The 23,993-nt window shown below is 42.0% G+C and overlaps 1 protein-coding gene across 8 annotated transcripts in view; it reads right to left on the bottom strand.

Annotated features, from left to right (window-relative positions):
• The window catches only part of EPC1 (enhancer of polycomb homolog 1), a 64,332-nt gene that overhangs the window by 38,878 nt on the left and 1,461 nt on the right, over positions 1–23,993 (bottom strand). For 2 of the 8 annotated variants that reach the window (XM_054171200.1, XM_054171199.1), the window contains exon 1: positions 8,262–8,679. The exons of 2 other annotated variants lie outside the window; for them this stretch is intronic. In XM_054171200.1, the coding sequence (XP_054027175.1) occupies positions 8,262–8,414 (153 nt within the window). In that variant the 5' untranslated portion in view covers positions 8,415–8,679. Of the gene's footprint in view, positions 1–8,261; positions 8,689–23,993 lie in introns of those variants that run through there. 4 more of the 8 variants (XR_008462791.1, XR_008462792.1, XM_054171198.1 and 1 more) reach the window with 4 other exon arrangements.

Here is a 23,993-nt window from a genome sequence, read left to right as displayed (position 1 = left end):
CCTAACATCCAATCTAAATCTACTCTTAAGTCATTTCAAACCATCGCCCCTCATCCTACCTTTCCATCCAGGCCTTTGTAAACAGTCACTCTACTGCCTTCTTGTACGCCCTCCTCAGGTACTGCAAGGCCATTATTAGGTCTCCCCAGAGCCTTCCATTCTCAAGGCTACCTCAGTCTAGCTTTGATCTAGCAGGCCACCCTTAGCAATGCTGCTTCTGAGATGTTGCCTCAACTGCTCTCAAAAGAGTGACTCAACTACTTCTAACAAAACTCAGAAGAACAAAACTAGATAATTTAAATACAGGAGAGAATGAGACACTTCAAATAACTAAATCTTAGGAAAACACCTGGAAGAAAGCATGTCACATACTATGTGGACAGACTAACACGGGGAATGATAATGACACAGACAGGCATAAACAAATCAAGTTATATCAGTGTTTCCATACATCTGCTGAGAAAGGCATTTTGGGTGAGTCATTATAGATCAGCAAAGTTTGGCAAAGGAACTTGCAGCCTTCTTCCCTTTCCAGAGTAAGTTCTACATCTTTAACCCACACAATCATTACACTTCCCTAACACAACCACCTTACACAAAGTCCTTGAGTTTTGAAAGGGAAAATCTAGAAGCAGAATTCAACTGTCCATGCTAACTTCTTCCTAGCAGTTATTATTTCAGTTGGATATCTGATCAGCAAAGAATCTGCAGATTCACATCTCTTTGAGTGGTCAAACACCACAACAGGCTTCTTAAAGAAGTAGTCAATGCCCTAACCCTGACAATGCCCTTAATAACATGCTTTGTCAGCCCTGAGTGGGTCACACAGCTGGACTACATGGTCACTATAGGTCTCCTACAACTTGAATAGTCTATTCTGTCAGTTCTGCTCTAGCCCTGCAATTTATAACAGGGACAGCAGCATGAAATCTATGTGTAGGGCAGCCTTTGCTACAAAACTCTCTCCTCAAATAAAAGCATATTAAGCCTCCCAGGCAGGCTACAACATCTCTGGTTTCTATTTACAGCTAAGAAGTAACCTTGAAGTCATGAAGTTGGTATAAAGGTATGAATATAAACAGATGTTGGAAAGCAGTCCTTTCCAACAACACTCTCTTGAAAGCTTCCAACTCAAAAAGCATGAATTTCTTAACTCCTGAATTAAACATAAAGGAAACAAATCCCAAAGAGTGGTACTTAAACCTTAAGAGCATAGTTTCCTTCCCTACTCAAACTACCTGTGCTTGAAGAGACTGATAGACCAGGAAGTTTTCAAACTTTTATTCCATCCTGAATTCATGCAATTCACCTTCACCCATTTGTTTAACCAGATTCTCCTAGAACAGTGGTAGCTCTTGAACATGCATGCACCTGAACACACAGAACACCACATATGCTGGTAGAAGGGAGGGCAGAGCATAAAGGCTCATTAAACAGGAAGAGGATGCGAACAGAAAAGCAGCAGCCAACATTTTATTCTGATACATTGGTCATTTGATGCCTGCCTTGATATTAAAGCCAGTTTTACCCCTTACACAGAGAAACTGCAAATGAAGTGCAAAAAGAATGAGTAACTTATTACATATATCTAAGGCAAATGAATTCTGTCCTAGCAGAGCAAACTCCCACACAAACACAAAAATTCTTTAAAAATAAAATACTTGAAGAAGTAACACATTAACTTGTAAGTGTTCAAAAACTCACACTGAATACCCTATACATTTCTGAGGAGTATAACATAGCTGTTGAGACAGTGACAAGCAAAGTAGCCTACACAAAACATTAGCAGATTTATCAGCTTGCCACATTGCACTTTTTCCTACCTGAAACTAATATTAGACAGGTTCCCATGAACAACTTAAATTCTACTGGAATAAAATCCGGGATGTTAGCTATTAAAATAAAAAAAGACAAAAAATGCGTCACATCAGCCTCAACATCAAACAAAGTTACTGAATTATTGCCCCCTCCCATTACAAACGTTAATCATTTTTTATTGTACACAATTAATACCAAATCCTCTGCCGAGCTCCATTACACAGCAGATCAAATCTGAACAGTCAGGAAGATAACCTTACGGGGCTTCTCCTTAGGACAGGCTGTAAAACATTCCCAGGAGATAAAGTCGTTTCATACCAGCCTGGCCTTAACATGATTTACAGTTTACCTTGACATCAGCTCCTCTCACTCCAAAACCCTGCCAGCTAGTCTCCTCCTTGTGATATTAAAAATACTGCTAACAAAGTTTCTTTGTGGTTTTCCCTGTCAAGTCTTAATGTAAATAATGGGAGATTTTAAATCTCTTCCAATGGTTAACCATCCTTGTAAACAAAAGAATACTAACACTAATCTTTTTTGCCTTGTCTGAAGATGAAAAACTGGTCTCACTGTAGTTAACCCTGCTATACCTATAGCCACTGCTTTCTACATGCCTTCTCTTTGTGCAATAACTGGGAAATCAAGAAAAGGTTAAAAATTTCAGTATGTACATCTCAAACGCATTCCATAAGACCAGTTTACATTTAGCTTTTCTGGAACAGCTTCTTAAGACAAATTAAATTGCCTTCTTTAACATTTATATTGATTATGGATATCTATAATCAAAATTTTAGAAGATCATCCTCCATCTAGAACACAAATGTCCTGATTTGAAGTTCTTCCAAAGTGAGTTTGCTAAATCATATCCTACATCATTTCAAAACAGTATTTAGACCTCCTGGAGAAGCCTGATGATCAACAATTCTTCTGTTTTCTGAGACCTTAAGTGTTTTCAGTATTAGAACATGGCATGTGTGCCTTCATCATTACTATACATTTAACTGATCCCATATACAGAACTAGCATTGCATTATCAAACCACTTTCGTGGCTGCTTTCTGCTCACAACCTGTAGTTAGTATCCACCTTCTCTAGGGCACACCAGGTCATATCTCATGATAGCTGGCCTGTCTAGGCCTACCTGACTTTTCACACAAAACTTTCAGTTCCCAAGAAATCATCATATCCCATTGCTGGAGTCCACAATTCTTGTTCTTAGTTTGAAGTGGTAAGTTTTGTTTATTCCAATTTCAAATTGAGGTGGGCAATCCCATTCCAGCCTCAAACAAATCCTGCCAATATGTAACCACTCTGCCTCTGACTGTAAAAGGAAAACACTGTTGGTACAGGTGGGTTTCATAAGACAGAATTAACTAGCTTCTTTAGGTAGTTAGAGACAATGTACAAATTGTTCACTACAGAAGCTACTTCTCACCATCAGTCAGATTTCCTCACTTGCATGAATGTTCAGGTGCACACCTTCCAATACTTTGGAAGCTTTGGTGTAACCAAAGGGAAATATCCAGTAAGCTGCCACTAAATAGCTGGGAGTTGGGCACAGAGAGAGAGGGGAAAGAAACACTTCATTACCTCAGTATTTTGACATAGTATGACAGTTTGACACTTGAAATTTGGCCATCTGTGGTAAGCTGCCATTTATTTCATTATTCCCTCATTAAGAATTTTGTATCTTTTTCGCACAGGTGTATTTGAAGCAAATCTCTTCCATTTCTGAAGAAGGTGTTTACATAAGACTGTTGGTTTAGACACAATGGCAACAAATCCTTGTTCCTGTTGAACTCCTATCGAATTATCACAGGTTGTCTTCTGCAAGTTAAAAACTTTATATGCACTTTTATGACTTTACATTAAACAACAACAACAAAAATCCAGACTTGAAACTAACAATTCAGTTACAGGTTCTGTTATAATTTCACATTCATATAGTTGCGATTCACCCTACAAAACAGTAAATTGTGCATCAGCAAGGCAGTGGTTCTGTCAAGAACATATAAACACCTTTTAATGGAAGGACACATGGAATGCAGTTTAAGCTGGTGAGAACATAATGAACAAAGACGACTAAAGGACCTTTAGTGAAATTTATATCTGTAATTCAAGCTCATTTGTGTACTGACTCACTACACCTCAGCTATACACTTACTTCACACATTCAAACTCATCACAGCTTAGATGGTGACATATGGATACCTTCCTGTAGGTTCTTTACTGGCTTTTTTTCCCCTTAGTAAGGTAAAAATAGCCTTTTGAGCAGCAAGAGAATATGCATATGGCATCTTGCCAAGATCTCCAGCATGTATTAGGGAAGAGAAAGGCATTTTTTCTGTGCAGGTACTGCTTGGAAACAATCTATATTAGCTGTGCTCAACGTAGTTTCATGGAGAGGATGTGATCCTTGACCTTAACCCAAACAGGGTAAATGGGAAATTAACCAAGAGTGCTTTGCTAAATTAAGACATATCATACTAGAGAATGTGTTTAAAGTGTTCCAAAGCATCTAAATGAACATTATATCATCTTCATTGGGTCTTATAAACATTTAGCAAATACTGACAGGTCATGGTGATATTAGACTCTTTTTCCCTTAATAATGAAATTTGACTAAATAAGCTTTTCTTAAACATTCCCAAGGCCAGGGCAAGGAAGATAACTACAACTCTGGATTCAAAGAGATCAAAATCATGTTTTAAACTATTTCAACAGTTTGCTTGAACATCAGGCAAGAGACTATGGCAGAATTTACAGATGACAATTGGACACAAACTTAATTCCACCTTCTGGGCAACCTGTTAGTTACATCACAACACATGCAAAGGCACACAGTAAGAACTAGACAGCTGTGGTGCTTGGAATCTCAGACTCTGGGCACTTGATTCTTCTCTCTGCTTCTAGCAACACTAAAATCAGAAAGTAAGCTTAAATTATGAATCCTCACAAACAGAATTTCACGTAATAAACCAGTCTAACAGAAACCTAGTAGGTCAAGGAAGCTGTTAAGTGTAAACCACCAGACTATGTCCTTAGTTAAGAGAGGAAGAAATACAATAAAGCAACAGGACTTCTCATCACTTGATACTCTCCCTGGCCTCAACACCAAGGATGGAGACACCAGGATTTTGAAAAACTCACCTGGCTGTCAAAATCACACCTCTAAGGATGCATTTTGCTCAAACCCAGGATTTTTAGGCAAGTGATGTTTGATGTTGCCTAAGAAGCATCCTTAGATTTTGAAGGCTTTTTCTTTTTTGGAGATGCATGTGACTCCTGATAGGTTTTCATTTCTTAGATTTAGCAACAGACTTGGCAACAGTCTCACAATGTGTTTACCCTAGAAACAATGTGTTTACCTTGGGAGCTAAACCAAGTATCAGAACACAGTACGGGTTGGTAACTTCAAGTACCTCTATCTGTGTGCAGACGAACTTTATTTACTATAGTCTTCCACCTCCAAACATACCCACTAACTGAAGTTAGGACTTACTAAGCAGAAAAGTAAGCTCCTTAACAGAATTTCTATAATTCTAAGGCCCTTAGCTGCCACTCTTAAGAGTTATCACATGCCTCTTATCAATACATTAGAACTATTTTCTATATTCATGTTTTGTAGGAATGGGATGGAAGAAAAAAGATGATGAAAGGGAAGTAAAATAGATTCATTTTTGTGCATCAAACCACTGTTTAGTTATTTAAATACCTTGTGACTTCATGCTTGAATATTAAATTTCTTTGATTGCCTTTTTCCCTAGGGAAAGTTATTTAGTCAAGAGGAAAGCTCTTAACTCCAAGTATGTGTTCACTTAAAATTGCATTTATGCAAAACTCAAGGCAATGTTGGAATTCTATTTATAATGTAGCTATAAATGGCTGTTCACACCAGCTGAAGTGTCCCCTTCCCCCAGCTCCTTATGGACACTTTGCCATCATTTAAAAAGAAACAGCTAAATATTACCTATTATTTTCATAAGTATTAGAAAAAAAATCCTCTAACTCAAGTCTCCAATGACTATGTAACACAAGCAACTTCCAACCTTCCTAAATCTTGCATTGCATGAAGTTTGGGAAACAATATAGTAGGGTATGAAACCTGTGAGGTTCAGGTGTCGTGAAGTACCATCTCTGTCATCAATGTCAATCTAAAAGCAAAGAGAAAGCCTTTTGGGGCAACGAGGGGAAGGAAGGAAATTTAGCAAGCTTGCAGAACCAGGAAGGGAGAAGAGTTTACATAAAATAGTTGATGCTAAGACTTGAATTGGATTCAGGAATATACTTGTGTTTACTGATGGCAAACAAATCTCTGGAGGGCATGTGTTTGTCTTAAATGTGTATACACACAAAGACAGGAGCAAACTTCAGCTGTGAAAAGTGCCTACTTACACCTAAAGCTCTGAAGTTCAACCCTCAAAGCTAGATTTAGTAAACAGAAGCATCATATTAACCACATAAATCTTATAATTAATGTTTTCCCTTGTGCATGACTACTTTTCCTTAGCCAGGACATGTATCCCTGGGTTTATTCAGGCTTTATACAGTCACTCTGTGTAATTTTCTAGCCTGAAAGCTTGTAACTGCCAGGTAAAGAGTAAAAAAAGCTAGACAGCAACATGACATTTCTACAGAAACAAAGGCGTGCGTGAAGAGTCACTTACTTTAACTGAGAAACTTGGCAAGTGTCATAGCATACGTAACAAATTAAACATTCCAGCACAAGTGGAAATTCAGGGTGTTCTCTCACACTCTAATCTACAGCTGTCTGCCGCATTAAAAGAAACACAAGCACCTAAGCACTGCTACCTACCACTTAAATCCTACTACCATGCTGGAGTTCCAAGGACCTTTATTTCACAAAAACTAAGGTCCACCAGAAAAAAACAGAACACAAAAAACCTCAAGCCTCCAGCAATAAAAAAGTAAAATAATCATACTTCACAATATACATTGTAGTGGATGTGTAAAGCAACTTATGGCTTGGAAAGAATGTGCAGGCAGCTACACCAGAAAAGCCTCAGAGAGTAGTTACTTAATAGAGACAATATGCAAAGGGTATTACTCCTTAGAAATTAGTCACCCTGAAGACTTCCCATAAAATTCAAAAAACTTAACTTAAAGCAGCAGTGCCACAAAAAGAAAACTACATTTAGAGATGATACATGTATCTTAAATTTTAGAAGAACCTCAAAGTTTGCTATGTCTAGAAATACAAACAGGAACCGCACAGCCTATCACCCTTTGAAGGACAATAGAAGTTTGACAGCTAGCAAAGCTGAAGGCTAGGCAACTGTCACATTTGTGCTTATCATTAAAATTCAAAACCTGTTTACATAACTGTATTTCTACAATTCTCTCCTATTTGTTGCGCTCAACGCACAAGTGGGGGGCAACCGATTATACTAAAGATCTGCAAACACTAAAAACAAATAACCCACTTCAGTAAGTGGCTTCTGCTGTAGCAGCTCCTGAGTGTTTACACCTGTCTTAGAGCATTTCAAGTGAACGTCTGCGTGAACCTGAAGTTCGGACAGGTTTAAGTTGCATTGTCCACTGAGACAGCAAAACCGAGCAGAAAGTGATATGCTTTAGGTCTCCGAACTCGGATTTTCTTACTTTGAGTAGTATTTCGGTAGTGATTTTTTTTTTTTTATTTCTACCTAGTGCCTGTCTCTTAAGGCACTCCTAGGTTTTCCAAATAAACCTAAACAGAAATCCTTCCATTTCTTAACTCTGGCAGCAAAATATCTATATTAGCAACAGAGAGCTAAGCCCACGCACAAGCAGCTCAGCGGCAGCTGCCTATGTCCGCGCAGGTCGGCGGCAGCCCGAACGTTACCGCGAGTCAGGCGGCGGCACGCCACCACAACACGTGCGTGGCGATGCCGGCAAAGACAACAACGCTTGAACTGACGAGCCCCGCTCCCCGCCCGGCCGCTGCTGCCTCCCTGTTTCCCCCACGAGGCCGGCCCGGGCCGGAGCGCGCTCCCGCAGCAACAGCCACAACTTCCGAGCGCCCCCTGCGGCGGCCGGCTCGGCAGCGCCACCCGGTGGGGCAGAACGGGCACGGCGCCGCCGAGGCCCGTCTCCCCACCGCTGCCGCACAAGGCCCGGCCCAAGAACTAAGAGACAAAATGGCGGCCGCTCGCGGTATCACGTGACTCTCTTTGTGCCTTTCGGGGCCTCCCGCACGGGCCCGCAGCTACTGTGGGGTGCAGGGTGGCGGGAGAGGTGTCCGCAGGGACGCACTGGGGGAAGGCGCGGTAAACGGCCACCGGGCTCAGCACCTTCCCTCCTCAGGTCCACCCCCCCTTCGGCGGGCGGGGAGAGCGGGGAGAAGATGGCGGCCATTTTGTGCTTGCGCAGAGGCGAAGGTGGGGGCCCTGGGTGCGGGGGGGATGGAGGGACCCGGCCGAGGGGGGGGGGGGTCTCACGTACCGACTCCTCTTCCTTCTCCATGCCCGTGGGCATCTGTGGCACGGCCCGGTTAATGGAAGCATATTCAGCCAAGTCGGGCAGGTCCTCGCAGCGGAAGACGGGCAGCGGCTTGGACGCGTCCAGCGCCCGGGCCCGGAACGACAGTTTGCTCATGTTAGGCGGCGATGGCGGCTCCGGCTGGGGAGGGGGGGGCGACAGCAAAAGCGCTCCGAGCTGAGAGCCGGACCCCGCCGAGCGATCTCATGGAGGGACCGGGGCTCCCCCGGCAGGGCGGGGCGCACTCCGACACGGGGCCCGGCGGCGCCGGCTGGCGCGGCTGGGCTGGGCGCTGGCTTCTCTCCTCCGCCGCTCCGGCTCCGCTCAATACGCCACGGCCAACATGGCGGACATTAAACCTCGACTGGCCGCCTCTTTCAGCCAACCCCAGCGCCACAGCCATTCCCACACTGCATCGCGCAGGGGCGCGGGCACAGCGCCGCCCGGGGGAGAGCGCGCGCAGCGCGGGCACGGGAGCGCGGGCTCGGGAGCGCGGGAGAGCCCGGAGCGGCCGGGCAGCGGGTACGGGGCACTGCTGCCGGGCGGGAGGTGGTGGGGGCGCAGGTGCACGCTGCAGGACCCCGTCTCGCGTGGGGCAGGAAGAGGTTGGGACCGGGGCCTCAGCCTGCGCCCAGGACTGCGCCGCTCGCCTGCTGCTGAGCTGAGCTGAGCCGAGCCGAGCCGAGCCGGGGAAGGCGCGCTCCACTCCTGGAGTGGTATGGAGGTTCAGCTAGCCCCAAATCCCCCCACTCCCGGGCAGGGATGGGTCCCGACGTAAAAGGCGCACCGCCTTTCCCTGACAGCTTCCTAGGTACGGGGAAAATGGGAAGAGAAGCGGGACAGAACGGGAAAATGCCGGCCCCGACCTTTCCGGTCGCTCGGGGGCCGGCTGGGCGCCAGACCGAAGGACAGCCTGCCCTAAATGCTGAACTTACCCCGACCCGGGTAGGCGGCGATACGGCCGCCCCGTTCCCTTCGAGCGCGGCTCCCCCCGAACAACTGCCGGAGCGGCACCCGGCGGGGGGCTCTGGCTGCGGAGTAGCCCGGGATGGGGCAGCGCTCCGAGATCCAGGGCCCGACCCAAGCCCTGCGGCGGGCGGCAGCGGCCCCTGTCACGGGGCGCCTTCAGCCGCGAAGCGGCACCTCCGGGCCGCTCAGCAGCACCTGCCTGTCGGGCTCCGTCCCTCCCTGCATCGCGGAACCAAGTTCGCATTCGTGGTAAATGAAGGAGAAACACGGGCACCTCCCTGAAGACATGCAGAGCTGCGAGAGCCGGTCACCGCCACAGCAGCATTGCCAGCCCCTTTCTGCCAGGCTTTCAGAAACTTGGTCCAGTAGCGAAGTGCAGACACGTGAACTAGTTTAACCCTTGCTTGGATTTACGTTATCAGTTACCCGTTAAAGCGGGCTCACGACAGGCAGAGGTTAGAACTAATTTGAGTATGTCTCATTAAGTAAGCTTTTTTACATCTCAATGATTTGATTAAAATAATGCAGCGTTCTGCTGTTAGCAAGAGGTAGGAAATTTGGAGTCTCACTTGTCTCGATTATGTCCCCACGTGTCGGCCCGGGTCATCACAGCACAGCCATAAAAACGTCAAAGCCATCGCTAAAGCTGTCTAGTTAAGGACATGTTCTTGCATTAGCTCATAATGTGACCCTAGTGAAATAAGTCCACCTTCTACAAGTTACGTTTATTTTCATTAAAATTAAACAAACCACGAATTTCTTACTCTAAGTAACACTCCTTTTTTTAAAGCAAAATACTGTTGTTCCGTGGTGTCATATGGGAATCAGTAGACAGTACTTTATCATATATTACTCCTAGGAAACAGAACTTTCAAAACATGGCATAAATATCACAAAAACATTAGAGAAGCCCTGGTTTGCTTAGTAATTTTTAAAATCTGCTAAGTCTGCAAAAGAGGCAAAAAACATTTCTTTAATAGTAACACCTCTGTCTTCAACCTGAAACAACTCTTAACCACTGGATGACATACTGCTAGATGCAGTTGTTAACAGCAGTTTCAAGCCAACAATTTGCATGTCTGACTTCCTCTTAGCTCTACCCAAACTCTTTTCACCTGCAAGTCATTTTCTTACACAGCCTCTTTGGGACAGGAAATTGTCTATAGCAAATGGGTAATACAGTGGAAGACAGCTGCTAGGGAGAACAAGGCTTTGCTTATTTTGTTTAAGGGAAGGTTGTTGGGGTTTGGTGGTGCTTTTTGTTTGTGTTTTGGGGTTTTTTTTAGGTTGTTTCTGTTTGTTGGTTTGTTTTTGGTTTTAAAGGAGAGTACTTAGGAGAACTAAAGCATATCGTTGTATTCACTTGTATTTCAGTAGTTACACCTGAACCACATGTTAAAAAGTGCTTATGGCTTTTTACATTAATTATAAAGCTTAAAGCAAACACTAGCTACAAATAGTAATGCTAAAATAAGTTGCACATAAAACATTTACAGAGTTTTCTACAAATGCTGAATAATTTAGTTTATCCAACTAGCAGATAGGTAAGGGGATGATAATAAAAATAAATTTAAAAAAAAATAAAAATCAATATGCTATCATAGATTGTGTTTGACCCAAAACATTAAGTGAAAATGAAATACCTGGCAGCTAAGCAAGAAATAAGGCCATTAAATATAACTCTCCACTTCTACTCCTGAAAGCAAGCAAAACAATGCATAATGAAAAGGAAAGTATCCTGAACTACAAAGAAAGAATATTCAAGTTTATCCTTAGTTGACCTTTGCATTTCTAACCCCACCACAAGCTTGGGAAAAGTGCAGAACAAGCAGAACAGACAGTAACATTTGGCTACAAACAGGACAGTATGCATTAAGAAAGAGATTTGGCCTGCAACTCTTGGACTCATCAGCTTTTAATGTTTTGCCAATGAAATAGACCGTGTTTAACTATTTTAGAACAGAAGTTGATTAGTCTTCGAAATTACCCAAGTGAAATTGCTGGGAAGATGAAAAGTGGGATGGTTGAAAACAATGTGACATCAGCCCTAATTTCTGTATCAGGAAAAAGCATAGAATGTAAAGAGAGGAGTATTTCTGGTCTACCTTCCTTTCAGTTAGGATATGGATATGTTTGCACTTGTGTGATTTTGTAACATTTACCTAAATGCTCACGCTACACTTGCTGACATCAGTGCTGCCCTACACAGTACCTAATGTAAAATTGCTATGTTTTGCATAGTGTCCCAAACACTCCTTGCTAGGTCTCAGTAAAAGATCAGTAAATGTAAATGATTATTATTTTGCACTAAAGTACTATGCATCCCTCTTAAAAACTGAAACTTAATGAACTGAAAGGTAATGGAAATATAATGAGTATGGCATTTTGACGCGTTCTTTTTCTACACAAGCCACTGACATTAGATCTTTCACACTGGGGGCACTTCTTTAAGGCTCCATCTTTTTATGATCTCACAATAATTGAAAGAACACAATTTCTAAAAGGAAAGCACTTTATACATGAGCTATGTGGGTAGTAAATATAAACAATTTCAATTGTACTGAATTCAGTACAAGATCCAACCACTTGATCTATACAGAAAGGGGCCTCTTCTGACATAATCTAACTCTGGTTTGTGAAGCCCAAAAAATACCTTGCTGTTTTGGTTTGCAGGTTCTATATACTGTTTGCCAAGGTTTATAAATGTTAGTATTTATTTTGCAGCTTAAAAACTCTTGAGTTAAAGAAAGATCTTCAGTAGTTCCTTTAAGCATTGTGTTGTGCTTTTGTTAGCACTGGTTTAATACTGTTCCCCCATCCTAGAAGCAACCACAATCACGAAATGCATAAAGGGCGTAGATCTTAAACTGTCATTTTTGGTGCTTTGCAGGATCAAGAAAATATGCAGAAAGGGATACAAAATTTCAGTTGACTTCAACTTATAAATAAAAGCCCAATCCCCTTTTTAAATATTCTTAGGAGTTTATCTCACATTAAATTATATATAGGCAAGTATAAAATAAAGGAGTTAAAGGTAACGCACAATATAAAGGCTAATACTGCAGATAAGGGGCTTCTATTGTTCTACTTTTAAAGGAAGCCTGTTTACTTGAGAAAATAAATATTCATAGAAATATACAGTATTAACAGTGAACATTTTATGTTATTCTACATTGGAAAAAGGGAGTTTTATCTGGTTTTGTTAGTTTTGGCTTTTTTTTAAATCATAGCATGGCTTAGGTTGGAAAAGACCTTAGAGATCATCTGCTCCAACCTCCCTGCCATGGGCAGGGATGCCTCTTAACTAGACTCAGCTGCTCAAAGCCTCATCCAGCCTGGCCATGAACACCCCAAGGAGGAGACATCCACAACCTCCCTGGGCAACCTATTCAAGAGTCTCACCACCCTCACACTGAAGAACTTCTTCCTAAGGTCCAGTCTAAACCTATTCTCCCTCCGCTTCAAACCATTCCCCCTTTTCCTATTGCTAGACACCCTTATGAAAAGTTTCTCTCCAGCCTTGCTGTAGGATCCCTTCAGGTACTGGAAGGCAGTTCTAAGGTTCCCCCAGAGTTGAGTCTTCTATAGGCTGAACAGCTTCAGCTCCCTCAGCCTATACTCACAGCAGAGGTGCTCCAGCCCTTTTTTCTTTCCTTTCCCTCTGCCCAAAAACCAGACTGGTATTAGAAAGCCAGTGTATTTGACACCTTACATCCATCCATTTTCTCTAGCCATACTTTTCTTGAACCTACTTAAAACTGTAGCAGAAAATAATTCAAAGAATGTGTTAAAGGTAAAATACATTTCTCATTAGGCAGCCACTTAAGCATAGTTCTTACAGGCAGAAGGTAACACAGCATTTTCACAGACTGAGGAATATGCTGAGTACACTGCCCTATACTCAGTTGCATATCCATGATTATTTGCTGCTTTTAATTTCTCTGACTTTGGAACTACTTTACATCCTGCTTCTGCTATCGCAGAACTCACTTAACTCATTTATACAGCAATTTCATTGACCTATTTTTTTCACTTTTATCTCCATAAATGCTGACTACTCTGATAAAACGATCACTGGCCGTTCTTTGTCTTCCCCCCCCCCCGCCCCCCCCCCCCCTTTTAAATAATCAGATATTAAGTAGTGACACATTATGAAGTTACCATATTTGGCTTTGTTTCCAGAAGGATTTACTCTTGAGGGAAAGATTTTGTTCTGTAGTAAGCTAGTATGGATTCTGTAGGTACATTACTGATTTACATTTGCTAGGGACACTTCTGTTCAAGTTTGCTTCTCAGCTATCATTTGGGTTTGTTTATTTTTAAAACACATTGCAGACAGCTATATGCTTTTAAATCATTTCAGTGAGCTACCTGGAGTTTGGATTAAAATGAGATAAATGTAGGGAAATGTGACACTAAAGGTTCTTCATTATTTTATAAGATGTCACATTAGGGTAATAAGTAGATGCATAGAGAAATTATCTTAATAACATGAAGGTTTCAACCATAAATGAACTGCTGTAATTTGTAGTGAATTTCACCTTATTTGCTGGTGTCAACTGTCTGCTTTAAAAGAGATAATGGAGCTGTCAAACATATTTAAAGACTTCAGACATACTACAAAACTGGTGTAGAATATCTTTGTGATAAGTTCTGCCTTTTTTGGCTTCCTTTTTTCTGTCTTTATTTTTTTTTAAACAATTTAGTGTTTCACAGCTTTGGCATCTCAAAGAATGGTATGGTATATTCAGTGAGTTATAGTAGGTGTTCATGGTTGAGATGCAATAGGTACCAATCTTGTTTGAAGCCTTCTGAATGGTAATTTGAAGTAGTGACCAAAATGCCTGTCTCAGTGAAGGGAAAGTAATTTGTCACATTACATATATATACACACACACACATATAGACATACATGCACACATATCTCTGTGTGTGTATATATATTTTGTTCCTGTAATGAACAGGTAAGAACATGCCAAATCCTTTAGTTGCCTTTTATGTTTTGTAAGCACACTTCCAATATACACTACAGAATGCCAAAGAGAGATGAGAAGGGATAATACTGCATTCAATCTCCCATTTCTGTTTACCATTCAATAGAATGTAAGTTAACATAATCCTTTAGATTCCAAAGCTGCCTAAAGATGTTTGCATTTGAAAACTATAACACCCTGGTGAAACAAGAAGTTTGGAAGTGTTAAACATGACCATGTAATTTTTCCACTATAAACCAAATGACTGCTGTTCTCATAGAATACATAGAATAAACCAGGTTGGAAGAGACCCTCAAGATCATTGCGTCCAACCCATCAACCAATCCAACACCACCCAAACAACTAACCCACGGCACCAAGCACCCCATCAAGTCTCCTCCTGAAAACCTCCAGTGATGGCAACTCCACCACCTCCCCAGGCAGCCCAGAGCAGTGTCTTACTAGAAATTACTAATGAAGCAGCAGTACAGGTCACAGAATCACAGAATTGTAGGGGTTGGAAGGGACCTCCAGAGATCATCCAGTCAAACCCCCTCCCAAAGCAGGATCACCTGGGTCAGGTCACACAGGAACAGATCCAGGCAGGTTTTGAAAGTCTCCAGAGAAGTAGACTCCCAGCAGCCTGTTTCAGTGCTCTGTCACCCTTACCATAAAGAAGTGTTCCAGCATGTACCCACTGTTCCTTGTTGTGTCACTGAGCACCACCCAAAAAGAGCCTGGAACCTACATCTCGACACCCACCCCTCGGATATTCATAGATGTTGATTACAAAATTAGTTGTGTCCTTACCATTCAGACCAGACACACAAAAGTTTGCTTTCTTACCATCAAATCTGAAGTTTTAACACTATGTTACATGTGGCCATACATAAAACCAGATAAGGAATTCTCATGGGATCAACGGGTTTCACAAGCAGGAAATCAGCCCCATTGCTCATGAAGCTGCATTGAGTACCAAGTGGGAATCTGGTCAGATACTTAGCAAGAAAAGAAAACAACCACCCAAGTACATAAATCAGAAAAGTCGAATAGAATAGAATAGAATAGACCAGACCAGACCAGACCAGGTTGGAAGAGACCTTTGAGATCATCGAGTCCAACCTATGATCCAACACTATCTAATCAACTAAACCATGGCACCAAGCACCCCATCCAGTCTCTTTCTAAACACCTCCTTTGACAGTGACTCCACCACCTCCCTAGGCAGCCCGTTCCAACGGCCAATCACTCTTTCTATGAAGAACTTCGTAACATCCAGCTTAAACCTCCCCTGGCACAGCTTAAGACTGTGTCCTCTTGTTCTGGTGCTGGTTGCCTGGGAGAAGAGACCAGCCCCCACCTGTCTACAACCTCCCTTCAGGTAGTTGTAGAGAGCAATAAGGTCTCCCCTGAGCCTCCTCTTCTCCAGGCTAAGCAACCCCAGCTCCCTCAGCCTCTCCTCATAGGGCTTGTGCATCGGGCCCTTGAAGAGATTCGTATTAGAAGTTCTATTCCTCTGCTAGCTACAGCTTAGTGCCACTGCCCTCTTGCTTCACATGATCCACTTTGTGAGGACTACAAGAATAGAGTGCTCTGAAAGGATACAGCCTGTGCAAAAAGTATTTGAAAAATAAAACCCTATCTTTTTGTAACCTGCAATTAAATACACACACAAACCAGCAATGCACTGTCACATCCCATATTTGAAAAATCCTTAGCTGGCAAGATTAGTGCCTGAACTAGCCTGCAAATGAAGGATTTCTTATTTTCTTTCATACTGATTACATATCCCCATGTATGGGTGGGCTTTTTGCAGTTTGGAGTACATAGCTAACAGGCAACGTATATCCACATGTGTGACAGGAGTTAGATACCAACTGAACGGTGTCGTCTGACTTAAGGAATGTGTTGTCAGCCATGCATTTTCAGAAGTAGAGCCCAGCATCCTCAGGGAAACTGAGCTGAACCTGAATGTGTTTATGCCACAGAGCTATATCCCAAGGAGGAGGAAAATCCGCTAGCTAGCATTTCTCTTACTGAGGTGACATAAAGCTGTGAGAGGAGCAACAGTTATTGCCACATTTCTACTTCTGTAACTGTAGCTAAACTCTTAAGGATGGTGGAGGCAGTGGCCTCCATCAGAGGAGGAGAAAGACTGCAAGAGTACTTAGTGTGTAAGGATTATTGTTTTACAGACTCCCTATTTGTCTTAATATCACCTGTAGAGATAGAGCTCATTTCACCATTCTCTTACCTAAAATGTATTTGAAAGCTCAAAGAGTTTGTGTGAGTTTTCTAGTACCATTAGAAAGAAATTAGCTTCCTTTATATGACTTGTTCAGATTTAAGTTTTTATGTGTGGGGGGAAAACACATGGTAGTGGAAGAAGTTCTTCTAGAAGATACAGCAGTGGTAAAAAGACAAAAATTACGCCGATACTCTTCTATACTGGAAGATACCTTTTCCTGTTTAAATTTTACTAGACTCAGAATAATTATCCTAAGGATTTTAAGGGTTAAAAGACAAGTGACTCATGAGTTTTTCCTTCACTCTTTCATTCCATAGCATGCATTCCCTCAAAAAAAAAATACTAAACACACTTTGAATTCTTCCTTCAGTCATCTTCTCCAGCAACTCATTTCAGAAAACAATCTTTCAGGAGTAAGTAGCAAACCAGATAAAGTTTTGAAATGTAATCCCTTTGCAAGGTTCCAACCAAACCAAAATTAAACCACACACACAACACACCAACCAACAACAACAAAACCACTAAACAAAACCAAAAGAAAACAAACCCAAACACCTGCAAACCTACGAAACCAGCCAACAACAAAACAGTCTGGAAAAAATCCCCAAACAAAACACAAACAACAACAAAAACAAAGAAGAAGAAGAGAACCAATAAAACTTTACACTGTCTGAATTTATTCTCTGTGTTTTTAAAAGCCTTTCTCCAAACTGTATTCTGAAATACAAACCCATAATAGTAATATTAAAAACACTATTTAATTTTCTTCCATGATAATTACTTCAAAACATTATGGTAAAAAGAAAACATTTAAATCTGAACCAGGCAGACAGTCTAGCCACTTCTACTTAGGCATGGACTTCTGAAAACATTGGTTTATAACACAGGAATAACTTCTGAGTCAAGTGAAGTTAATCTTACGATTTATTTCTGGTAGAAGAGCAAGCAAAAGGGCAAAAGTCTTATCCTTTTCTACCTGGAAATGCAAAGGTTTGGATTTGCAAAAGGAAAAAAAAAAAAAACAAAAAAAAAAGAAGAAGAAAAAGAAAAAGCAAACTCAAACCTGCATACACTTGGCGTAACAGATGAAAACCCTGACAAGTGAAAAACCCGTTGAAGAAATTGTCCTTTTAGCCACCAGGTTATGTGGCACCAAGATTCCTAGGAAAAAGATACAGGACCTAAGGGATGCCTACAATGCTGAAAGTCATACAGAATCATCAAGGTTGGACAAGACCTAAAAGATCATCAAGTCCAACCTGTTACCACAGACCTCATGACTAAACCATGGCACCAAGTGCCACGTCCAATCCCCTCTTGAACACCTCCAGGGACGGTGACTCCACCACCTCCCTGGGCAGCACATTCCAATGGCTAACAACTCTCTCTGTGAAGAACTTTCCCCTGGGTATGTTTAAGCCTGCTTGAACAAACCCAGAAAACTCCCTCTTATTTGTGTTAATGAATATTCACAATGCACACACCTGTGAGGCCAGGGAGGTCTTGCTTCCAGTTAGCAAGTTTCTTAAAGCTCTGAAGGGAAGGAAGCATTTTACTGACTTGTGTTTTTCAGGTAAGCAAATATTGGGGGGTGGGATACATGCGACAGAGGACATTCACATCTGAGCTAACCCTACTAGGCAAATGAAGACCTGGTCAGGATACTCAGTGAAGTTTAATACCACAACAGACATCCAACATTTGGGATTTTGATTTGCTGTGGGTTTTGTTGTGGTTTGGGGTGGTTGTTTTTCTTTGGTTGGTTTGGTTTTGAGGGTTTGTTGTTTGGTTTTTAAAGATGTGATATACTTCCCCTGTTTCAATGATTAGGGTGCTAGATTTAACAACACCCACCTAAAGAGATGGTGAAACAAATTCTACAGTGAGTGTTTATGATATAGTGATTCCAGTTTACTCAGAAGCATGGTTTACAGTTAATCCATTGAAGCCTGAGTTAACACTACTTTAGAGGCTTGTTATCTAGGTATCTAACCACACACTTGTAACCACGGGTGCCAGAGAAAAACAAACCAACCAACCAACACGGAAACTGACAAAAAGAGAACTGCTGTGAGTGAAAATTCCTTGGTTCTGCTCACTGTTGCCAGGGCTTCCTACATTTATATGGAAACAGTCTTGAATAAAATCCAGAAAGCAGCCCTGGGAGCAGGGATGAGATTCACCTCACCTCTTTTCCTTGGGGAATCCTAGTGCTCAACACCTTGTAAAATCTAACTCCTCCTTTCCCTAGCGTAAGTGATCCAGTTTGTCTTCAACAACAGAAGATGGAGGAGAGTCAGTGTGCCACCATTTGAAACTGTTTGCCATAGGTTTGAACTCCCACAGAGTGCAGAAAGCATTCGGAGCTTTTGCCATTTTCACTGGTGCTCACTGGTGGCAACTAACAGATATGATCATAGCTAACAACTGTTGCACAGCATTGTGTGCCTTTAAGAAGCCTTCTATTTACCATCTGGGACCTCCATAACAGCATTTCAGCTCCCTGCACGTCAGGTGAAGACTAGTACTCACACGTTATTTGGCAGATCCCATCTCTGGGGTTTGTTGGTTGGTTGTTTTTTAATACAGGAAAATAAACAAAAAGATGACTTTTTAGCAAATGTACCTATTTTTCCAAGCACTGCAATATCTACTCTGAAGGCCAAATTCTGACCACCAGTTGAAGGATCTAGCTATTATCAGTAGCAAAGTTATGAACAAAACCTTAACACTGAGGAAATTCATAATATTGGTATTATCTTGCTCTTGCAGCCAAAGGGCAGTCCAGTGGCAACACAATGTAATAGAAACATGACTTGGCTAAGGATCTAAAGAAGCCCAAGGCTGAAGCCACTGTTTTATGGTCAGAGAGGTTGTAGTCAGGAGGAGGTTGGCCTCTTCTCCCAGGCAACCAGCACCAGAACAAGAGGACACAGTCTCAAACTACACCAGGGGAAGTTTAGGCTGAAGGTGAGGAGAAAGTTCTTCACTGAGAGAGTTGTTAGCCATTGGAATGGGATGCCCAGGGTAGTGGTGGAGTCACCATCCCTGGAGGTGTTCAAGAGGGGATTGGATGTGGCACTTGGTGCCATGGCTTAGTAGTCATGAGGTCTGTGGTGATGGGTTGGACTTGATGATCTTTGAGGTCTTTCCCAACCTTATTGATTCTATTCTATGATATACATCCAAGTCATACTCTGTTGCTCACAACTACCCAGAGAAATTCTGTTTCAGAGCACTGATATCCCCACATCATCTATTTAATGAAGTATTTAAAATCTAGGATTGCCTTAGGGGGTTAGACACCCTCACTGCTACTGAGCTATTTGGTAAAAGAAACAAAATGTGAAGAATGCTAAAAGGTGGAAGGATGAGCTACCCATAGTAGTTTCCTGGCAGGTAGGAGGTACAGCACATTATTTCCCAACACTGAAAAGTCATGCAAACACCAGTCTGGGAGAAATGTGGAGGGACCTAACTTTCTAGAAGATGGGAGCCTGAAGCAAGCAAGAAATACATAAATACATTATCCTTTGCTCACACCTGGGAAACACATGACCCTTGCTTGAAGCAAGCTTTTTTATTCACTGCTATAACGTGACATGTATGATGTGGATCACTACAAAGAACAAAATCATGGAGTAAGAAAGGTGAGAAACAAGACTATGTCACGAGGTTTAGAATATAGAGACCTATCTCCCCACTTCTGAAACCCTGTTGGGTGAGTCAAAGGAACAATGAATAGTTTAGAACCCTCAAAAGGGAATCCTCAGGAGACCCAGCCACCATAATGTGTTATCAACCATAGGATGAACACAGTGATTTATGAGTGGATGAAACAGGAGTCCTAGCTTTTATTTGAACTGAGCCCCAGATGATGTTCTTTTATGCCACTAGCACACATCTGGGAGACTGTCTTCACATGATTATTGGCTAACTTCAGAAGCTGGTTAAATCTGGCTGGGGTCGACACATCTGCACTTCCATGACAATTTTAGACATCCAGCCATCTTTACCCTGTGCCTCACTTGAGTATGTCACAGCAGTGATATTGGTAGGAGAAGCATCATGAAAGGACAGAGAACATTTTATTAGTAAAGGTGAGGTAAGATTTTGGAAACGATTCTTTGGTTTACAGTAGGATGCTATACTTCAAATGGTTTTAAGCCAGGAGAGCCAAGTGTCTTTGAAAGGTAGATGGGGTCTGTATAAAGTTTCTAAGTAAAAGGGAAACTGTATTAAGAGGAAAATGGACTTGTTTTGCCATCTTAGAAGGGGAGAGAGAAAGGACAAAACTAAGAAACCTACCAAGAGAAAAAAAGAAAAGAAAAAAAAAGCTTATGTTTTAGGTCCTAGCACTTCACAGACATTTCAGAAGGAAACAAGTAGGTAAAACAGATAATCAAGACAAAACTACCCCTCAGTAGTAACTCTTCAAAGCATTTCTGCAGAAGATGCAGGAAGGAAATATCTTGCTATTTAGCTTTGAGAGAATGCTAAATTTTCATTGATTAATATTCCTTATTGGTAATGATCTGCTAGGAACTATTTGTTCTTCCACAATGGCTCAAAAAGGAAGCAGGAGAGAAGCAATGAAGCCCCTGAACTGCAAAACAGCAGCTCTTCACTCCTCCCACCTCATGACTTCTCAGCTGCAGATAACAGATGCTTTCATCAGATGCAGCTTCAAAGTTGCAAAACCATAACCAGCATTCAAGAGTAGCCCCAACTGAATGGGAGAAAGAAAGGCAAGAGTGAAGCAAATTTGGATTTTTGCATTCATGTTCTTGTTGACTTCACTGAGCTAGAAGCTGCCTCTGAGCAGCAAGATCATAGAATCATAGAACCACAGAATTGTCAGAGCTGGGAGGGACCTCAAGGATCATCCAGTTCCAACCCCCCTGCCATAGGCAGGGACACCTCACACTAGATCAGGTTGCTCAGAGACACATTCAGCCTGCATGTTTCTAAAACTTCCAGGGATGGGGCTTCTATTATCCCCCTGGGCAACCTGCTCTAGTGCCTCACCACCCCCATGGTGAAGAACTACTTCCTTGTCTACCACTTGTCATACAATCTGAACCTACCCACTTCTAGATCACTAGCAATCAGTTCACTCAGGGCCTGTGTGTACAGCTGCAGTCGCAAGAAATCACCACTGTCATAGTCCAGGATGACAAGAAGAGAAAAGGCACACTATTACCCTCAGGAGTTTATCATTTGCTCAGTACCACTGTCCATGGACATGTAAACTCAACACTCATCTACACAATGTAAAGATGAGAATTCTGGTGGCACCAGAATTAAGCAGATGTAAATGACCCAGAGATTCTGATTGTCTGAGATTTGTAATTATTATAATAGATCCAACAACAATTGGTTCTACCTCCACTGGCATAACCCAAAATGCCAACCTTGTGACTTAGAGATGGATCACCCAGTGATCAGAGATGGAAGATGTGAAAAATCCAACTTTCTAAGAGGTTCCATACTTGCCCTCAACACCTAAGATTTGTACCAGGACACTTGAGGTGCAAGGGTTATATTGCATTGCCATAGGCCAACAGAATTCTATGTTCCAGCCAAGATTCAGAGCAGAGATGCTAAAAGCTGCCTGCTCTCTTAGATGTAGGTGTCTCTTACTAGAAGAAGGTCACAAGATCTACTTATCTTAGACAGAAGTAAATTTTACCTCCCTTAAAGACAAACCAAACCAAACAAAGCCCCAAACAAAAAAGCAAACCAAAAGACCACTGCAGAGCTCTACCTGAAGTTGTATCAGTTTCCATAAAACTAAATAATGACCAAACTTTCCTTAGAAAAACAAAATCAAATGCATCTTTGAAGATTAGAACGTTCATGAGAAGTTTAGACACTGTTTTAAAATGCCTAGTATTTGTCAAATGTTTGCTTTGAAAGTAATGAGGACACTGAAATGTAAAATACATGCAAAAAAAATCTCCAAGACTCACAGCTTCACATCACTCCAAAATAATAGGAACACAGATTCCTTAAAAACGTGTTAAATTTAGTGTTAAATTTATTCCTGAACCTGTTGAGTTTTCTAACATATTCTCTGATCAGGCTTGACTATGTCTTCCCACCTATCTTCTTGGAACATTAATCACTTCTGTTTTCTTAAACACCTAATATGGATGTTTGCAGCAAGCCTTCTCAAACACTTGCACCTAGAACCGAGGTGATCTGGAGGTTGTAAGAAGAGAAAAGAGCACACATGACTAGAGATACCTGTTTATAAATACATGTAAAACGCATGCTCCACTTAGCAACAGGAAAGAAAAAACCCACCCACTTCAGGTGAATCCTGTTACAATCTGAAGGATTATTCAGCTTTCCCTTCTTTACAATCCCACCTTCACACACAATCCAAACTCTGACAGACCTCAACAATAAATCTGCATATGCAAGCACAGGAGCAAGGAGGACCTTAGGGCTTCATAACCAGCAGGGAACTGAACCTTTAAGTTCACAACAAGCAAACAATGGACTAGTTGCACAGCAAGTGTGTACCAAAGCCTTCCATATTGTATGCAAAAATCATTTGAAAACCTTTCATCTGCAACCCCTGTGAAACCATTTTAGGACTAGGGCCGAAACTGGTATTAGCGACGAGAATTGGTCTTTAGGTACAGGGCTGAAAAAGAAGAAATTAAAATCTGCCTCATTACAGGAACCGGCGACAGGGTGAGGTCATGCCTGCTCCGGGCCACAGTTCACGCACCACTACAATTTTCCAGCGATGCAGTTTGATCATTTTTCTAACTAATCTGCGGTTACTTTTGATCGAGAGAAAAGGAAAAGCTACAATAGATCAAGCCGTGCCCCACCTTTCTCTTCCCCCATCCCTCCCGCGGCCCCCTCCCCCGTTAGAGCCAGGGACACAAATTGTTTCGGAGCACCACAGCGCCACCAACACCCATCAATGCAAAACAAAAAGGATCTCCCACCGTGTGAAAAGGGGGGGTAGGAGGGGGGAAAAAAAGAGAGAAAAAAAGAAAAAGCCTCTAGAAAAATGCCTAAAATTACAAAATGTCTCCCAAATGTACCTTCTCAGAGGAAAAACCACAAACCAACCAACCACCCCTTCTTCCCCCCCCCCCCCCCAAAACACCCACCCTAAACAACAACACCAAACCCAACAACCCAAGACATCTAAGCGAAGTGTGGTGAAATAAGAACCTTTATATAACTAATGCTTTAAGCTAATTGCCAGAAGAGGGCTAATTTGCAAATAAAAAGGTCACTGTTTAGTAAGAGGCATAACTTAATATAAACCCTATTATGTCAATCCCCACCTTCACCATACCAAGGGCAGTTTTCCTTCGTACTTTAGACCAAAGTAATCCATCAAGAGCCATCACAAATGGCATTGTAAACTCTTTTAGCCACCACCAGACCATACAGCAGCAACATAATCTGCTTCTTTTTATATTAGAGCTGCGTTATATTTCTATAGACGGTCACATATTTGGTCTTGGATCCGGT

The sequence above is a fragment of the Dryobates pubescens genome, chromosome 21 (genome assembly GCF_014839835.1).
Source record: "Dryobates pubescens isolate bDryPub1 chromosome 21, bDryPub1.pri, whole genome shotgun sequence".
NCBI classification, from domain to species: domain Eukaryota; kingdom Metazoa; phylum Chordata; class Aves; order Piciformes; family Picidae; genus Dryobates; species Dryobates pubescens.
This window is presented reverse-complemented; position numbering and strand designations above follow the sequence as displayed.